The following is a 21,237-nucleotide window of genomic DNA, read 5'->3' as shown; positions in this document are numbered from 1 at the left end:
AATGGTTTAAAGAACGCGATAATGAAATTCAAAACACGGGTGAGCTTGTTGTGGTTTCTGTAAGAGAAAGACGTCCTATCCCGGTGGAAGTTATTGGCGATGTTGCCGTTGCTGGAACTGGTCATGCAGCACGTGCCCCAGGTAGTGCTAGTGCTCGTGCACTGTCACGAGAATTTTCCATTCAAATGTTCAACAGTACGGAAAGTTTTGCGGTCTGTTTTACACCCATGCCCATTCGAGATCCAGACAGTGCAGCACATGAAACCTCATGGTCCGCAGCAACATTCTGAATTTGCTCTTCGGTTTTTCGCACAGATCGAAGTTGATGACATGTGGCCAGGCTATATTATATGGTGTGTCAGGCACGTTTTACACTACAGGGTGCAGTGAATAAACAGAACTGCCGAATTTGGGGTACTGTTAAACCACTTGTGCATGATGAGCGATTGCACTCGTCATACGTGACTGTGCGGTGTGGATTCACACTTCTTTATTCCAGGTGCGCTTTTCTTTGAAGAGAATACTCCCAGACGGCCTGTCAGATGTATCGTGACGTCTGCACGTTATCGAGACCTCCTTGTACAGCATGTGATTCCTGCTTTAGAAGAGCGCAACTGTGTGGAAACCTCTGTTTTGAAGCAAGATAGGAAAACACTTCATGTTGCTCGCCCAGTGAAAGATCTGCTTAATGCAACCTTCATCCAGAGGTTTTCCAAAGGTATGACCTGCAAGATCATGTGATCCGATTCCATGTGACTCTTAGCTCTGGAGATATTTAAAAGAACTTGTTTACCAGGGACCAGTTCGGTCTTTACCTGATGTGAAGGCCAGTATACAGGAACACGTTGCTTTGATTCCACCAGAAGTGCTGCGAGCAACTGTTGATCACGTCGTTTTACGGATGCAACGTCTCGTCGATGTCTTCGGTGATCATACTGAATAAATTGTGTAAGTGGAGGTTAGTAATAAAATCAACATTATGCCTTTCACACTTGTTTGATCCTTTCTGTCCACGTCCCGTTCCGGAACCGTTACATGTTGAAACATTTCTGTACGTCTTTCTTGCATTCACAGCTCCAGATTTGTAGCTGGTAGCCAAATTTGAAACCATATTTTTTTACAGACAAAAATCGGATCCGCATTAGCAAATCTACCAAGTTTTGCTCTATACGATAATTAAAGCTCACCCTGGACATCTGGGAGAAGCTGCATTTTAATTATAGCCTTCCGGTACCTATTTATTTTCTTTGTTTTATTATCTAATTCATTTCTCACGCAACGTTGTATTTAGCTGTTGGGAGGAGATCACAGGGTTCAATGGTGGCCATGTTGGGTGTAGAGTTGGCTTTAACTGCAGACACGTTGAACGAACCATCCCAGTAGTCATCTAAAATAGTATATGGATATCTCTACTTAAAGAGACACTACAGTTTGTTTCGCACTTTCCATCCTGAGATGGCATTACAGGCATAACTTCATAGTCTCGTATTGCGATCCATTGCTGGTGCATTGACCTGAGAAATAACTTGATATTTAAGACTGTAATGAATCTAGCCCCACAGGAACCAATACTCAATTGCTGAATTGTACGATACCATCTATATTTAGTCAGACATGAGTAGCTTTTCTCATATGAATCGTAAATTTCCTATCTGTGAGCGTTCATAGTGTTTTCTCATTGCCAGACATAAATTTTCCGTTAATATATTTTTGTTATTTATATGTCGATATGTTATCATGATCGATTATAAATCCAAAAATTAGTGGACGCATTATTACCGCCAAATGCTCCGAAAACAAATCTAGTTCATTTACAATATTTTGTATACAAACAAAATATCTGTTTCCATTTTTATTTTTATTTATTTTACTATCGATATGAAAACGATATTGTTACGTAGCAGGAAGTTTTAATTTTGTATTTATAACTTTCGCAACCTTTGTCATTTGACATTACTACTAACATTCTTTAAAAAATATAGACGTTCCTAAAATAATACGTAATTTAAATCTGCTAGATAATCTAAAAACCAAAGTCACTTGAAATCATATTTTGACTTATGGTATGTTCTCGAAGGTTCTGGAATGTCTATAAGTTCTATATTACGGCTATTTTGACACCAAGCGCATTAGATTGTTCTGAAACTCACTTCAGTTCAGTTTTTGTGGCAGAGCTTTTCCATGTCGTTTCAGTTGAGAAAACTACTTTGGTCTTGATTTTTGATGTTTTTTAAAAACTGTGAAGTGTCATATGAAAAGGTTATTAAACTGCATATTTTGCAACAAAGCTATTAGTATCTCAGTCTGTTCATTTAAAAGAACTCAGGACGTTGGAATTGAATATTACGTCGTAATATGTGCCCAGACACTGAAGCCATCTTCAAAAGCTAAGTACAGTTTCTAAGTTGACATGTTACTTCCCTTTAAAATAGGAGAAAACTGCTTGCAAAATGATGAACAATACGTAGCAACGTTATTATAAAGAATATTTATCAATAGTGAAACTGTGGATTATTAAATGGAGGTGCATTATAAGACGCACGTGACATTTAGGTGTTGTGAGGAGAGATTAGTATCCAATGGGACTGGGACGAAGGACCGTTATAATTGTATGTACAGATGTATATTGACTGCGTGCTTATTGGAGGAATCATCTCAGCATTCGACTCAAGTTATTTATGGCTAGCACAGGAACCATCGTAGTTAGCTCCTTACCCTGCGTATGTGGTCTAATTTTATCGATATCTATCGGAAACAAGCCCAAAAGAAGAAAGCAACGGCGAGTACTCACGTCCGTGACGTTCTTCTGTTCGATGGCGCGGCTGGTGTTGCGGTAGACGATGGCGCACAGGCCCTCGAACCGCGTGTCCTTGCCATCCGACACGATGACGCGCGGACCGCGCACTGCCTTCCCGTCCGCCGGCTGAGGCCGACCAGACTCTGCACCCAACATCAAGTGTAAGCAGCTATCAACTGCTATCCTTACTTAAAAGACAACTATCCCATGCTCCGAAGGCTATGTTCTATGACACATCAAGGTCATTTATCTACAAAACTCAGCATTACATACAGCATGTTTCAAAATTAACGAACCTAAAGACTGCAGAAACACAATTCACTGAATAAACAATAGGATGTAGCAGACAGTTACGACTAGCAGATCCACAGGAGTTACAAATGAGGCATATTTGGTGAAAATCGAAACATTTTCATGGAACAATATACACTACTGGCCATTAAAATTGCTACACCACGAAGATGACGTGCTACAGACGCGAAATTTAACCGACAGGAAGAAGATGCTGTGATATGCAAACTATTAGCTTTTCAGAGCATTCACACAAGGTTGGCGCTGGTGGCGACACCTACAACGTGCTGACATGAGGAAAGTTTCCAACCGATTTCTCATACACAAACAGCAGTTGACTGGCGTTGCCTGGTGAAACGTAGTTGTGATGCCTCGTGTAAGGAGGAGAAACGCGTACTATCACGTTTCCGACTTTGATAAAGGTCGGATTGTAGCCTATCGCGATTGCGGTTTATCGTATCGCGACATTGCTGCTTGCGTTGGTCGAGATCCAATGACTGTTAGCAGAATATGGAATCGGTGGGTTCAGGAGGATAATACGGAATGCCGTGCTGGATCCCAAAGGCCTCGTATCACATGCAGTCGAGATGACAGGCATCTTATCCGCATGGCTGTAACGCATCGCGCAGCCACGTCTCGCTCCCTGAATCAACAGATGGGGACGTTTACAAGACAACAATCATCTACACGAACAGATCGACGACGTATGCAGCAGCATGGACTATCAGCTCAGAGACCATGGCTGCGGTTACACTTGCCGCTGCATCACAGACAGGGGCAGAACCTGGGTGCACGAATGGTAAAACGTCATTATTTCGTCTGAATCCAGCTTCTGTTTACAGCATCATGATGGTCGCATCCGTGATTGGCGACATCGAGGTGAACGCACATTGGAAGAGTGTATTCGTCATCGCCATACTGGCGTATACCTGGCTATGGTATGGGGTGCCATTGGTTACACGTCTCGGTCACCTCTTGTTCGCATTGACGGCACTTTGAACAGTGGACGTTATATTTCGGATGTGTTACGCCACTTGGCTCTACCCTTCATTCGACCCCTGCGAAACCCTACATTTCAGCAGGATAGTAGAGGGACAAGGATCGCGTCAAGACACGCTGCATTGTTCTCAAATTCATTCAAGATGGCGGCGATGACGTCATCCAAGATGGCAACATGTAGACTTGGCAACTTTGCATGACGTCATCCAACATGGCGGATTTTGGCGGGAGAATAGTCCAATTGTGCTACGTCCACTAACCTAACCTCAAGAAAAAATGGCGGGATGTTTGAATTTTGTCGGAAAAATAGTCCATTTGCACTACGTCCACTAAACTAACCTCAAGACAAAATGGCGGGAAGTTTGAATTTTGGCGGGAAAATAGGCCAATTGTGTTATGTTCACTAACCTAAGCCTCCAGAAGAAAAAATGGCGGCAAGTTTGAATTCAAGCATGATAATGCATGCAAAGACCGTACTTGTCTTCATTATTATTCATTATCATTTATTAACATTCATTATCATTCATTGTCATTTATTATCATTCATTATCATTTATTATCATTTATTATTATTTATTATCATTTATTATTATTTATTATTATTGACCTGCCTCCACTAGAAAATTGCGCCAAATTCAAATTCCAACACGATAATGTCTCGAAAACTGTACTTCTATGTATTATTATCATTTATTATTTATTCAAGATGTCCGATTTTCTCGGCGAGAAAGCCATTTTCTTACATCCACAACAAAAATCTATCACAAGTTCAAATCCCAACACCATAATTGATCACACGTATGAACTTTCTCCCTCACTTATCTTTTTCCACTGGTAGCCTATCATAATCGCGTCAAATAATAAACTGCTCTTACAGTAACGTAAGTCACGTCCTTTGATTTTGCAGGGGGGAAGGGACTGAAGACTTTATTTCAAGCAGTGCGGTCATCACTTGTTCTCCAACACAGTCAGCACACACATCTTTCATATCGCAGTGCAGTCACCACAACGTCCGCACTCCAACTGAATTAGTTCAAATCCTCGCCACCCCCTGGCCAGCGCGCGGAAACACTGCCGACACCTGTCACGTGAGGCGGCCGGCCATTCGCGGTGGACTGGCGGTACACTCGGGGCGAGCCCAGCGATCACTCCCACGTCGTAAACACGTTTTCGCTGGACACGCTGGAACTTTCCGAGTTTGACGTCACAGCGGTCCCTTGTCCGCTCACCACGTGTATTCGTCGTCTCCGCACGTTTCCCGCCAAAATTGTCTGCCTCGGAGCTGAATCACACAACGGTCGACCGTTCGCTGCCACACTTTTGGCGCCACGTTCAAACCTGTCGATGCCGACCGCCTACCGTGCACCACGTGTCACTGTTCGAGCGAGAACGCAGTGCTACACGTTTGGTGGCAAAGTTTGCTCAATAGTGGAATCCGCCATGACTATATAACAGCACGTTTGGACCGCATTAGAACGCCCGCTAATTTACTCGCTCTCACGTGCGCGTAATAACTGTACAATCGATGCACCGCCGCCCTGCTTACGTCTCACACCCTCCATACACGCGACGGACATAGCCTTCCGTAAATGCGCAGTGGTTAGACACTGGACTCGCATTCGGGAGGACGACGATTCAATCCCGCGTCCGGCCATCCTGATTTAGGTTTTCCGTGATTTCCCTAAATCACTCCAGGCAAATGCCGGGATGGTTCCTTTAAAAGGGCACGGCCGACTTCCTTCCCCGTCCTTCCCCAATCCAATGAGACCGATGACCTCGCTGTCTGGTCTCCTTCCTCAAAACCAACCAACCAACCTTCTGTAAATACCTGGAAAATGACTCTTTATTTCAGACATTACGGTCATGCAGGTGTGTCCCAGCTGACTTCTCCATGCTCACACAGCGAAATTCCAGAGTGCAGCTGACATACGCGTGGCCGGCTGAGCCCGCTCCATCGGCAGCTCCCTGGCCGGCTGACGTCAAGCGGCCAGCGGTGCCCGCACAGCCGCCATGGCCAGAGCGCCACGTAGGCAGTGAGCGGCGCCTAAGGGTCGCCACAAACGGTCAGCCGCGCTAGCCTCAGAGTCCGACTACGTAAACATATTTCCAACCCCGCGAGCACTTAACGCTGGACAGGATGGAAACTGTCGACTGCGTGCCAGACAAAGCAGGTTCGAATCCTGCCTTGGGCATGGATGTGTGTGATGTCCTTAGGTTAGTTAGGTGTAAGTAGTTCTAAGTTATAGGGGACTGATGACCACAGATGTTAAGTCCCATAGTGCTCAGAGCCATTTGAGCCAGACAAAGGATACGTTTGGCGCCAGAGTTTGACCGACAGTGGAATCCACCATGACCGTATAACAGCACATTTGCTCTTCGCGAGAACGCTCGCTAATTCACTCTCACCACCCCGCTATATTAAATAATTCAATTTTCAATTTCATATACGTATACAAACGTGTTCAACTCCCTAATTTCAACTACTTTTCGAGGATCAGACCGCCACTTCCTCTTCCTAGGAACCAGCGCCAAGTTTGAAATCTGCCAGTAAACAAAGCTCACTTGCACTTCCGCCACCAACCTAAGAAAATTGTTTCGAACTAAGCCGCCAGCACTCAACCTCTTCCCACACATTTCTGGTAAATGGACTCACCCCGCACTCGGTCCATGGACCGAGGAATGAATTTACTTTATTTAGGAATGGAGTATATGTATCACACCGACGTGTCCCACATCATACAGACCTGCAAAACACCCCTACATAACTCATTTATAATGTTCTAGACACCTGATTGCTAATTGTAAACAGTTAAAAACAACTCATAGCACAGCCTACAGACATGCAAACCGCTCGTAAGTAATGCAAAACATTTACCTCCAAATAGCCAAGCAACTGCTAATTTCCAGAAATAATTTCAGTGCATAGGCTGATTGGAGGAAGAACGAGTGTACTTTATTTATTTGCGAAATATCTTTTTGAAACTTTTACTTCTCATAGGTTTCGATATGTAAGGCTGACATAAGGCAGTTTCTGAACTTCAGTAGTGCACTGCACTTGGCAACACAACCACACCCATCAAGATATTCATTCCAATCCAGACCTGTAACTCCTCTACAGATAAATTTGTCCAGTTATTTGTCTACTCACTCACAATCTGACCAGACTGCCGTTATTGCACAAAAACAGCTCAGACTGCGCTGTGCTGCTCGGGGAAGTAAGGAAGGGCTGCACTGTATTTATTTGGAATCCTTTTTTTTAGTCGTGGAGTATATTTGTCACAAAACACCCGCACTGATCCGACTGTGGTCATCTGACACAGGCCACAAACACGTAAACAACTCCTAATTTCACCACACAATAGCAAACACCTCTTAAATAATGCAGTACATAATATCAGCAGACGAGCTCTGTACTCTTAAACTCTCCAAATAAAGCACTGAACAGTGCACAGACATGCTCGCAAAATAGTGCAACAGACGCGACCAAACACCACCACCTGCCAAACTGACCAAACGTCTCTGCTCGGCCTCCCCCAAACATGACCTCAACGCAGTCGCATTCGCACCTATCACCGGAGAAATTGATATCGCCTATGCTATTGTCTAACGACATACAGTACACAAATGGATTCCTGAATAGCGCAGATCTCTATCTCCCCCTTGCATCTCCAACAGGACATGTAAACAGTGTCCCACCCCAGCCAGCGAACCCGACGTCATTCACCCTTCGCTGATAATTTACACTCGCATATATAAAACCATATTCACTCCTGCCAAAACTCAATAATAAAAAATATTCTCCCTTTCTAAGCAAAGATGATTATGCATTTATCTTCACCCATCTGATCTCTGCAATTTAAGTCGGAGAAAGACATATCTATTACCTTCTGCAACTTGTCTATAAGCAGAACGATCTCAGTTACTACAACAGGACCTTGTTTTGACCATTCGCCGGAAATGTGCGCAATGTTGTACGCCTCAAACTAGGTACAAGTACAACAGATCCTCAACACCCTATCATCTTCATCCTCTACCATCAAACAGTGAAAAAGTCATGAAGGCACCAATGCGATCCACCTCCAGCACAGACAAACGGAATTCACAATACTCCCCCTGAATAACTCAGGGTGCAACCATCCAAGAATTCCTAACAGCTCACCAAATCCAACACCTCAAACTACAAATGCCTATATGAACAAGATCATATTAAATATACACACACGCTGCAGAGACCCCTTTAAAGTTTGATCACCCATACTCTAAGCGAATGAAAAGCTAGCTCTGGCCCTTGTTCAAACAGTGTTTTTAACACGCTTTTGCACACTGCCGAGCATTTCGTCTTTCTGCCGCGACTTCGAAGTCATTCTCTGATTCTAAACAGACATTAACACGGACTGATGCACGGTCTCTCACAGGAAACTATACCTTGCACCTTATAAATCATATTCTTACAGTCGATAGCATAACATTGAATGATTTTAAATAAAGGACACCCACAACACATGGAAAATAGAAGAGCCTGCTGGCATTGTAGCCACTTCCCTCGAAAGTGATTGACCACCTCTACATTTAAACTCATATGTCGCAGTCACCGAATAGTTTGTAACTCTGCATTCAATTTCTAGTGATTGGTCATTTTTGCAAACAAGTACAGGATCACCTTTTCGGTGCTATCAACCCTGGAAGTTGCGGTCCATCAACCAAAATTTCTTCCCCAACTCAAGCAAGCTTTGTCAGTCAATCATTATGTCGTACCCAATGCACAGATGCGATGGATAAGACACCAACGATCTACTGTAATATTATCCATCACAGCTGATATCATGAAAAATTTTACAGTAAGTCCAACACTGGCCAATCATGTAACAGCTTGTTTTCTTAATTTCAGTATCATAGCTAAACCATACATCCTCTACTTTGCAAGTATCATTGCGACCATTCATAGATGACTGCTCAGCACGTCCATTCACACTTAATTCTCGAACACATAAAGACGATCAAATTATACCAGACAACGCTATACATATTTCTAAGACCTCGCGCATAGTACTCGATCAATCTCTCTGCATATGGCAGTCACAGAGCTATCTAGTCCTCTTACGTTAAAAGACCATCCTCACCTGGGCATTGACCTACCTACCGCGCAACATCGCTACCCAATTATTCCTCAACCGAGCAGACGATTACCGCTACACTCCACCTCTCTTGACTGAGTAGAGCTTTCCTAGTCCTAATCCATCCAAGTGCACCACATTTCTCGAAATGTAACCAAGTCTTGAAGCTTAGCACACCATATCGATCTATAGTAACAGATCTCCAAGTGCCTTAATTTAATAGCATACAGTTAAGAAGAACAAGAACGGAGTTATATTTATACACAACGTAGTTCGATAGATTTTTAAGCAAATCATCCAATCTATCATGTGTAAAGTATTGTTCTAGAGTCCATGATCGGTGCATCGAAGGTTCCAGTAGGGGAGAGAGAGAGAGAGAGAGAGAGAGAGAGAGAGAGAGAGAGAGAGAGAGAGAGAACATAAACACACACACACTCCTAAGACTGGAACGTTCAGCACTTAAAAACGGGCAATAACCTTAGATCGCTTACTTTTCCGTCCTGTCAGACATACATCCTTCTCCCCGGTCGCCTTACGCTGAGCTATCTCTACCCCAATCGTAAAACTTTTCCTTTCTATGACACAAGCCCAATATAGCCCCACGGACACGTCTAGTGCCCAATGATCACACCAGATCACGAGTCAGAAATAATACTATTACTCCATCAGGTCTATATAAAAAATGATAGTCATTAGCACCCAGTACATCCTACAAGCAAACAGATACGTATAACAGCAGCGTCCAACATGTAAAAATTAAAAGTCATCCCGTCACCGAGTCTGTAAACACCCGTCTGTCGGGTAAGTGTGTACACAATGATTACAGCCCCTCACAGATACCCACAGCTAACTTAGTTATGACGCTGAAGTCTCGATTTTACACCAAGCATGCGACAGGGTGGGGATAGCGTAAATCAAGGTGCATTTAGATGAATGTGTCAACCTCCATCACACATGAGATGGAAGTCCTCTGGTGACCGACGGGTTCACCATTAACGATCGCAAGTAGACAGCGCTTTAAACCACATACCGAACACGTAGCCCCATACGACTAGAACGCTGGCTATATCACGTGACTAAAGCATCCAAATAGAATACTGGAAAAAAAATCTACCTTCAGCAACTTGTCCTTCTCTAGAATAAATGAGTCAACGTTCGAATTGTACCTAGTTGCAGCTCTGTCTCAATCGATCATCCCGCACACCCTCTGTTATGATTTAACACATATGTGAGTAAGTTTAGACGTGAATGATTCTCTGTCCTCCTGAAAAGCATCAAATACAGTATTCAGCTCGCGTGTATCACTGCTACCTCAGCAGACATACACTATAATACGAACTCAACGAGAAAAAATTGACTGCCTTCCTTATTCGGCTCGCTTCGAAGTCATCGTTTTCCTGCATTCCTCTTGTTGCCTCATACTTGACTCCATGTACAAATTCCCCCCTGTGAACCAAAATATAAGCAAGTACGTTCTCATTTTCACCGCATTTCGGTGTATATTAGGTTAGTTTATATCTATGCGCTAATAAGTTTTCGCATTTCTTTCGATTTTATGTCAGATCCATCCATGCGACCGCGACATCAGTTATCGTTCTGTGTTCTAAAATTGTCTCTAAATGTAACCAAGGTGTATCCAGTCACCTCTACATTCGGAGAGCGCATGCTCTGTTTTCTGTATCTCTTTGTACATGCACACCTCGCGGACGGCTCCCATCGGCTGGTGGACCAAACTTCGAGCATAGATCTGCGCTATTTAGGAATCCATTTGTGTACTGTATGTCGTTAGACAATAGCTGGAAAGCAGGTATAGGGAGAGCCCACTTCAGCATTCTGGTCCTGGGGCTGAGTGGACGGCTGGTTAAATGGACAGCTATATGGCTTTGACATGCCGTCGTCGGCGCTCGGACTCGCTTTGTAAGGCGCTATGGGATTAGTTTGAGCATTTAGTACTTGTTTCAGTGGTTATTGGATTAAGAACTGTAATATTGAAGGTCACGTCCTCAGCGAGACCGCTGCGTAATTGAGTAAGTGTGTTTACGTATTTGAAGATATGTTTCGCGAATGGTGATGTTAAGTTGATGGCGCAGTTTAGCTACCACTGTAAAAAAAAAAATAGCTGTCTGCTGCTGAAATAAGGGGAGAAAGAAAGAAAGGGATGACCTTGCCCCCAGACCTGATGGATGAGTTATTAGATAAGAGCAAGTGATAGTTGAATGATGCTATGTGTTCGGATATAGGAGTCTCTAAACGGCGGGGCGAGATTTTTTTTATGTGGAAATTTATGCAATATATAGATAGTGATATTCGACCGCTAGTGACAACAGTTAAGAGCGGAAAAATAGGTACAAATCGAGCGCTGGTAGAATGTTGTGGCAATGGTAATAATATTTAATCGAAGGTGGAGGTGGTAAATATGGACCAGGCTTTGAATATTGGTGTGAGTGTCGTATGTGCTTGATGCTCTGTATAAAAGTTTGAGTCTTTAATTGCGTTTGGTATTTCTGGGTGTGTGTAAAATTAACTTTACTGTTGAAAGTGCGAGAAAGATGAGTTTATTGGTGTTTAGATAGAGGCTACGTTTGTAATTCGAAAAGAGGGGATGAGAATGGTAAATTGATTGATGGGCATGGTTTGTGGGGTGATATATGAGTGTCAAGATAGGGTTGAGGACGTTAGCGTATGTTGATGGTGGGGTGGGTATGAGGTTAGGTGCGGTGGGAGGTGTAAATTAGATCTTATTTTTTAAAAAAAATGTTGTAAAGTAAGAATAATATTGTGGAGGTTTTGAGATGGCTGGTCACGCGACGAGGCGAGAGCAGGGATGTGTAGTTATGTTTAGTTAAAGGGCCGTGTAATGTCGTGTGAGGAGCAATGCGCAGTGTGCTACAGTGTCGTAGGAGGTAAAGACATGTGCTGTTATGATGGGTCTAGCGTATGGAGGCTGCGCTTTGGAATTATGAAGTTGACTTTCACCCGCGTTCGGTGGTCGCGGCTGGGGATCGCGGACCTAGACGGACGTATGTGTGTGCTTTGATCGCTGACGAGCGCGTTGACCGCGCCAACTCACGCTTGCGGAAGCCGAGCAGGGGCTGTGCGAGGTCTGAAATCAGACGGATGGGTGACTTCACGATCCTGTGGGCAGGGTACAGAGTGGGGGTACCTGCGCACGTCTGCTGAGTTATTTTGCGAACGGATCTGCAGGCTCCGCTATGCGTTATTAGGATAGTTTACGAGTACTGAGCGTACCTTCAAATCTGTGTGATGTAGTATTTAGTAGTAGTTTGATATAGTGTGTACTGAAATTATGATTGGGTGCGTGTCTGTGGGCTGTGCAACATGGCCCAGGGCACATCTGGGATTGGTGTTTTGTGATACCGTGATAGATATACTGTATGGTTAAATAAGTTGTTGGAAAAAAATAAATAGAGTGTTCTCAATGATTACACGCGCCTGCAGCGCAGATCAGAGTGATTGGTTTTCCGTCACCATCTCGGTTGCATGCGAGTAGTAAATGTTTTCCCGGCCGCGTTAATCGAGTGTGTCAACGAGCTATGAGCTATTCTGCCAATAGACGTGAAGGTAAGTCCAGACCAGAGACGCCGGCGGTATACATGAGAAGAACAATGAAGCTTTGAAATGTGTCGGCTCTCACGAGCGCTCGGAAGCTGAACTTGGCCGGAGACTCTGGAATCCCCTTCCCCGCCGACCACACGCGTGCGCTGCCTGCCTTGGGTGTAATCTAAGGCGCATAGGCGATATCAATTTCTCCGGTGATAGGTGCGAATGCGACTGCGTTGAGGTCATGTTTGGGGGAGGCCGAGCAGAGACGTTTGGTCAGTTTGGCAGGTGGTGGTGTTTGGGCGCGTCTGTTGCACTATTTTGCGAGCATGTCTGTGCACAGTTCAGTGCTTTATTTGGAGAGTTTAAGAGTACAGAGTTCGTCTGCTGATATTATGTACTGCATTATTTAAGAGCTGTTTACTATTGTGTGGTGAAATTAGGAGTTGTTTACGTGTTTGTGGCCTGTGTCAGATGACCACAGTGGGATCAGTGCGGGTGTTTTGTGACAAATATACTCCACGACTAAAAAAAAAGGGTTCCAAATAAATACAGTGCTGGCCTTCCTTACTTCCCCGAGCAGCACAGCGCAGTCTGAGCTGTTTTTGCGCAATAACGGCAATCTGGTCAGAATGTGAGTGAGTAGACAAATAACTGGACATATTTATCTGTAGAGGAGTTACAGGTCTGGATTGGAATGAATATCTTGATGGGTGTGGTTGTGTTGCCAAGTGTAGTGCACTACTGGAGTTCAGAAACTGCCTTATGTCAGCCTTACATATCGAAACCTATGAGAAGTAAAAGTTTCAAGAAGATATTTCGCAAATAAATAAAGTACACTCGTTCTTCCTCGCATTAGCTTATGCACTGAAATTATTTCCGAAAATTACCAGTTGTTTGGCTATTTGGAGGTAAATGTTTTGTAATATTTACGAGCGGTTCGCTGTGCTATGAGTTATTTTTAACTGTTTACAATTAGGAAGCAAGTGTCTAGAACATTATAAATGAGTTGTGTGGGAGTGTTTTGCAGGTCTGTATGATGGACCGAGTGCAGGGTGAGTCTGTTTACCAGAAATGTGTAGGAAGAGGTTGAGTGCTGATGGCTTAGTTTGAAACAATTTTCTTAGGTTGGTGGCGGAAGTGCAAATGAGCTTTGTTTACTGGCAGATTTCAAACTTGGCGCTGGTTCCTAGGAGGAGGAGGTGGCGGTCTGATCCTCGAAAAGTAGTTGAAATTAGGGAGTTGAACACGTTTGGATACTATATGAATTTATAAATTGAATTATTTAATATAGCAGGGTGGTGAGAGTGAATTAGCGAGTGTTCTCGCGACGAGCAAACGCGCTGTTATACGGTCATGGTGGATTCCGCTGTCGGTCAAACTCTGGCGCCAAACGTATCCTTTGTCTGGCACGCGGGCGACAGGTTCGATCCTGTCCAGCGTTAAGTGCTCGCGGGAGCGGAAATATGTTTACGTAGTCGGACTCTGAGGCTAGCGCGGCTGACCGTTTGTGGCGACCCTTAGGCGCCGCTCACTGCCTACCTGGTGCGCTGGCCATGGCGGCTGTGCGGGCACCGCTGGCCGCTTGACGTCAGCCGGCCAGGGAGCTGCCGATGGAGCGGGCTCAGCCGGCCACGCGTATGTCAGCTGCACTCTGGGATTTCGCTGTGTGAGCATGGAGAAGTCAGCTGGGACACACCTGCATGACCGTAATGTCTGAAATAAAGAGTCATTTTCCAGGTATTTACAGAAGGCTATGTCCGTCGCTTGTATGGAGGGTGTGTGACGTAAGCAGGGCGGCGGTGCATCGATTGTACAGTTATTACGCGCACGTGAGAGCGAGTAAATTAGCGGACGTTCTAGTGCGGCCCAAACTTGCTGTTATATAGTCATGGCGGATTCCACTATTGAGCAAACTTTGCCACCAAACGTGTAGCACTGCGTTCTCGCTCGAACAGGGACACGTGGTGGACGGTGAGCGGTCTGCATCGACAGGTTTGAACGTGGCGCCAAAAGTGTGGCAGCGAACGGTCGACCGTTGTGTGATTCAGCTCCGAGGCAGACAATTTTGGCGGGAAACGTGCGGAGACGACGAATACACGTGGTGAGCGGACAAGGGACCGCTGTGACGTCAAACTCGGAAAGTTCCAGCGTGTCCAGCGAAAACGTGTTTACGACGTGGGAGTGATCGCTGGGCTCGCCCCGAGTGTACCGCCAGTCCACCGCGAATGGCCGGCCGCCTCACGTGACAGGTGTCGGCAGTGTTTCCGCGCGCTGGCCAGAGGGTGGCGAGGATTTGAACTAATTCAGTTTGAGTTAAGAGATGGGTCGGACTCGTTCATTCCCGTGAAGTACTTCATTCATTTCACTCTTTGCCGTGAAGCGTTCAAATGAAGTAGTTCATTCATGAAGTACGGAAGCCTGGCGAGGTTGTCCAGTTCGCCGCTCAGCCGCGGCTACGATCGCTTCGCCTCGCTCGTACAATAAAGCTTCGTAATACTTCATAATTTTACCAACAGATGGCCGAACTATGAAGTAACGTCCACGTAATGTTTTGCGTCTTACAGCGTCTGAGGTAACTTAAATACAGCATGGTCGAAGGGGACAAAGGAAAGATAAATAGAGAAGCTTGTCACATATAAAGAAGGTATTACGTTTAACCTTACTCGACATTTTTTCATGAAGCGCCAAAAAGAGTCTTCATCTGCCAAGTGAAACCTTATTTGTTGTGTTTATGGACTGAAAACTAGGGCTACTAACGAAATTAAGTCCAATTTTATGTTCCTTTTAAAATTTAATCCAAAATAGAATGAGTATGTTTACCACTGTCACAAAGTTTATATACCTACGTTAAGTAATTATTCAGAAGTTTTCCTGTAGATTTTATTTTTGTTGAGAATAATAACCCTCTAAATTCAAAACGTAAACTGTCACCTGTAGTCATTGGTACGGTTTCAGGTAAAATCCCTCTTTATTTTATTCGGAAAGCAATTTTTGTGTCTGTCCACGCTTATACAATGGCTAGCAACTCGCGATCGCGTAGAAGTAGTGAAATTTGGGGTTTCTTCGCCGATTTAGGTGATGGGAAAGCAAAGTGCAACTGTTGTTGTAAGTGTATTTCACCGCGCGATTCGTCGACAGGCAGTAGAGGGAGGACTGAAGTGAAGGGAGAATGAGTGACGTAGTGCCAATGTAGTGGGAGAGGGAGAGGGGAAGAGAGTAAGTGAACGAACTAGAAAAAAAGTGTGGAGTGTGCTATCTGTGGAGAGTTTGAAGTACCAGTTCATTGAAATTGAGTGGTTAGTTCACACTTCACTGGAGTGAAGCGTTCATTTGAACGACTCATTCACGAGCTCCCCACCACTAGTTGGAGTGCGGACGTTGTGGTGACTGCACTGCGATATGAAAGATGTCTGTGCTGACTGTGTTGGAGAACAAGTGATGACCGCACTGCTTGAAATAAAGTCTTCAGTCCCTTCTCCCCTGCAAAATCAAAGGACGTGACTTACGTTACTGTAAGAGCAGTTTATTATTTGACGCGATTATGATAGACTACCAGTGGAAAAAGATAAGTGAGGGAGAAAGTTCATACGTGTGATCAATTATGGTGTTGGGATTTGAACTTGTGATAGATTTTTGTTGTGGATATAAGGAAAATGGCTTCCTCGCCGAGAAAATCGGACATCTTGAATAAATAATAAATGATAATAATACATAGAAGTACAGTTTTCGAGACATTATCGTGTTGGAATTTGAATTTGGCGCAATTTTCTTGTAGAGGGTGGCCTATAATAATAATAATAATAATAATAATAATAATAATAATAAATGATAATGAATGGTAATAAGTGTTAATGAATGATAATAAATTACAATGAATGATAATGAATGTTAATAAATGATAATGAATAGTAATAAACATAAGTAAGGTTTTGCAGCCATTATCGTGTTGGAATTTGACTTTGGAGGGAATTTTCTAGTGGAGGCAGGTCAATAATAATAAATGATAATAAATTATAATGAATGATAATAAATGACAATGAATGATAATGAATGTTAATAAATGATAATGAATAATAATAAAGACAAGTACGGTCTTTGCATGCATTATAATGTTGGAATTCAAACTTGCCACCTTTTTTCTTCTGGAGGCATAGGTTAGTGGACGTAGCACAATTGGGCTATTTTCCCGCCAAACTTCAAACTTCCCTTCATTTTTTCTTGAGGTTAGGTTAGTGAACGTAGCACAATTGGATTATTTTCCTGCCAAAATTCAAAATTCCCGCCATTTTTTCTTGAGGTTAGGTTAGTGGACGTAGCACATTTGGACTACTCTCCCGCCAAAATCCGCGATCTTGGATGACATCATACTATGTTTCCAAGTCTACATGCCGCCATCTTGGATGACGTCATCGTCGCCATCTTGAATAAATTTGGCAACATTGCAGCATGTCTTGATTTGAACCTTGTCCCTCTACTCATGATAATGCACGACCGCATGTTGCAGGTCCTGTACGACCTATCTGAATACAGAAAATGTTCGACTGCTGCCCTGGCTAGCACATTCTCCAGATCTTTCACCAATTGAAATCGTGTGGTCAATGGTGGCCGAGCAACTGGCCCCTCACAATACGCCAGTCACTACTCTTGATGAACTGTGGTATCGTGTTGAAGCTGGTTGGGCAGCTGTACCTGTACACGCCATCCAAGCTCTGTTTGACTCAATGCCCAGGCGTATCAACCCCGTTATTACGGCCAGAGGCGGTTGTTCTGGGTACTGATTTCTCAGGATCTATGCACCCAAACTGCCTGAAAATGTAATCACATGTCAGTTCTAGTATAATATATTCATCAAATGAATACCCGTTTATCATCTGCATTTCTTCTTGGTGTAGCAATTTTAATAGCTAGTAGTGTATTTTATACACATAATGAGAGTCAGGTACCCCTGTTGATCCGATTTATGCAAACAGCAGTTCATCTTTGTGGGAAACGGTATCCAGAGGGGCAACTGCTACCTAATCTATACAGGTTCCCTCTCAGAGCTTTCGGCGTCTCTTAGCAACCCCTATTGTTCCGTTTTATGCAACCGGCACTACGTCTGTACCAGAAACGGTATCCCGAGAGGCGACAGCCAAGTAATCCATATAGGTTCCCTCTCAGAGCTTTCGGCGTCTGTTAGCAAACGGAATCATACTGTAAAAAATACAAGTGAGGATTGGGCATGAGTTATACGGAATTTTTGGACCACGAACACCTTACTTCTGCCATACTTATCCAAGAGCCTCCAGTCTCTCTTTGTGTAATTAGTGGTGTAGTCATATGGGTTATGGATGTCTCCGTAAGTTTCTTCCATTTACAGCACTTAATCTTTCGTAATTGGTTGAGAAATGTTGCCTCATAAAGTGTGTTTCAGCATCAGAAGCAACGAAATTAACGGAAAATATCAAAATAGCAAGCGTGGAAGTAACAAATGGTTCAAATGGCTCTGAGCACTATGGGACTTACCTGCTGAGGTCATCAGTCCCCTAGAACTTAGAACTACTTAAACCTAAGTAACCTAAGGACATCACACACATTCATGCCCGAGGCTAGATTCGAACCTGCGGCCGTAGCGGTCGCGCGGTTCCAGACTGTAGCGCCTAGAACCACTCGGTGAAAGTAACAACTTTCCGGTAGATAACTCAATGAAAAGATTAGTAAATGACTCGCCGCCTTAATGTGCTAAAGTAGTATCATAAACAAAATTTGTACAATAGGTCTAAATGTCTTCGTACACTTTACCAGTTACTCTGCCATATTTTGACAATGTGCTTCACATATCCAGAGCGAACTGACCAATGACATTGTTCTGTCATGTGGGGTTGCATTAAACTACGAGTATATCGGTAGTGGCAGCTGAATCAGTCTGTACATCAATCTTGTTAATTTCGCTGTTTCCGATGGTGAAACACACGTTATAAGGCAACGTTTCTGAAACAGTTACGAAAGATTAAGTACTATAAACGGAATAAACCTACAGAAACATCCAAAACCCTCATGACTATAGTGCTAATTACACAATGAGAGATTGGAGACACTTGGGTAAGTATGGCAGAAGTAAAGTATATCTTGGTTCACGAATACAGTGTAACTGAAGGCCAATCCTCACTTGTATTTTTTACAATACTATACCGTTTGGTAACAGACGCCGGAAGCTCTGAGAGGGACATTCCGTAGGAACAGATACCATCTTACTACACTCCTGGAAATTGAAATAAGATCACCGTGAATTCATTGTCCCAGGAAGGGGAAACTTTATTGACACATTCCTGGGGTCAGATACATCACATGATCACACTGACAGAACCACAGGCACATAGACACAGGCAACAGAGCATGCACAATGTCGGCACTAGTACAGTGTATATCCACCTTTCGCAGCAATGCAGGCTGCTATTCTCCCATGGAGACGATCGTAGAGATGCTGGATGTAGTCCTGTGGAACGGCTTGCCATGCCATTTCCACCTGGCGCCTCAGTTGGACCAGCGTTCGTGCTGGACGTGCAGACCGCGTGAGACGACGCTTCATCCAGTCCCAAACATGCTCAATGGGGGACAGATCCGGAGATCTTGCTGGCCAGGGTAGTTGACTTACACCTTCTAGAGCACGTTGGGTGGCACGGGATACATGCGGACGTGCATTGTCCTGTTGGAACAGCAAGTTCCCTTGCCGGTCTAGGAATGGTAGAACGATGGGTTCGATGACGGTTTGGATGTACCGTGCACTATTCAGTGTCCCCTCGACGATCACCAGTGGTGTACGGCCAGTGAAGGAGATCGCTCCCCACACCATGATGCCGGGTGTTGGCCCTGTGTGCCTCGGTCGTATGCAGTCCTGATTGTGGCGCTCACCTGCACGGCGCCAAACACGCATACGACCATCATTGGCACCAAGGCAGAAGCGACTCTCATCGCTGAAGACGACACGTCTCCATTCGTCCCTCTATTCACGCCTGTCGCGACACCACTGGAGGCGGGCTGCACGATGTTGGGGCGTGAGCGGAAGACGGCCTAACGGTGTGCGGGACCGTAGCCCAGCTTCATGGAGACGGTTGCGAATGGTCCTCGCCGATACCCCAGGAGCAACAGTGTCCCTAATTTGCTGGGAAGTGGCGGTGCGGTCCCCTACGGTACTGCGTAGGATCCTACGGTCTTGGCGTGCATCCGTGCGTCGCTGCGGTCCGGTCCCAGGTCGATGGGCACGTGCACCTTCCGCCGACCACTGGCGACAACATCGATGTACTGTGGAGACCTCACGCCCCACGTGTTGAGCAATTCGGCGGTACGTCCACCCGGCCTCCCGCATGCCCACTATACGCCCTCGCTCAAAGTCCGTCAACTGCACATACGGTTCACGTCCACGCTGTCGCGGCATGCTACCAGTGTTAAAGACTGCGATGGAGCTCCGTATGCCACGGCAAACTGGCTGACACTGACGACGGCGGTGCACAAATGCTGCGCAGCTAGCGCCATTCGACGGCCAACACCGCGGTTCCTGGTGTGTCCGCTGTGCCGTGCGTGTGATCATTGCTTGTACAGCCCTCTCGCAGTGTCCGGAGCAAGTATGGTGGGTCTGACACACCGGTGTCAATGTGTTCTTTTTTCCATTTCCAGGAGTGTATATAAAAACACTCGAGATTTCGAGAACTGTCTCCGCCATCGTCATCAGGAATTAAAATCACTGACTCTCAGGGCTGGCAGCAGTCACGGTATTCTGCTTATACAGATGCAATGGCAGCGTCTGGAACCTTCCAGACAGGGCTAGCGTGACGCAGGCGCGAAGGCAAGTTGGGCAGCTCCCAGTAGCTCCGAGCCCCCTCGGGACAGAGAAACGTCAGATGGCGCGAGGGCCTGCAACGCCTTTAAAAACTGCCGCTCCCGCATCCCCACAAACGTCAAACCTCCTTCTTTGCTTTCTCACAATGCTCAAAACCTAACCCCACGCCTTACTAAGTGTGTACCCCTAGTCTCTGTTAAAATTGTTGATGTTTATTCTGATTCCGGTCGCTTCTTTTATAACAGAATCCTCTCCTGTTTTGAAATTTTGTTTTATGCCCGTTTTCTAGGCAATGTTCAGTCCCAGCCGACTTCTCAAGTTCTCTTTGTTAAATATGTCACGCGCCTGCATAACGCTCAGCAACACTGTGAATAGTTTGATCTATGTAAATGCTACCACAGTCGCAGGGGACACAGTAACTCAAGGAACTGTCTTTAACAGGGCATAACAAATCTCTTATATTGGACGCGGGCTGGAAAACTGACCCTTCAGCATCCGTCCTATAGGACTGATTGTTGCGCAGGTACTGCTTATACAACACGAGGCACACTAGGAGAAGCACGGCAATAATGCAACACAGTGGTGAAATGGAGCTGTTGCAAGACATGCAAAGTCATTTGCACTCCCTTCAGAGCCACGGATCTGTCGTCTCGAGC

At 44.8% G+C, this 21,237-nt stretch overlaps 1 protein-coding gene across 1 annotated transcript in view; it reads right to left on the bottom strand.

Moving 5' to 3' along the window:
* The window catches only part of LOC124594242 (dynein axonemal heavy chain 8-like), a 619,801-nt gene that overhangs the window by 577,456 nt on the left and 21,108 nt on the right, over nucleotides 1-21,237 (bottom strand). Inside the window, exon 3 of the mRNA XM_047132606.1 lies at nucleotides 2,792-2,940. Coding sequence (XP_046988562.1) covers nucleotides 2,792-2,940 — 149 coding nt within the window. The remainder of the gene's footprint in view (nucleotides 1-2,791; nucleotides 2,941-21,237) is intronic.

This window comes from Schistocerca americana, chromosome 2, assembly GCF_021461395.2.
Source record: "Schistocerca americana isolate TAMUIC-IGC-003095 chromosome 2, iqSchAmer2.1, whole genome shotgun sequence".
NCBI lineage: Eukaryota > Metazoa > Arthropoda > Insecta > Orthoptera > Acrididae > Schistocerca > Schistocerca americana.
This window is presented reverse-complemented; position numbering and strand designations above follow the sequence as displayed.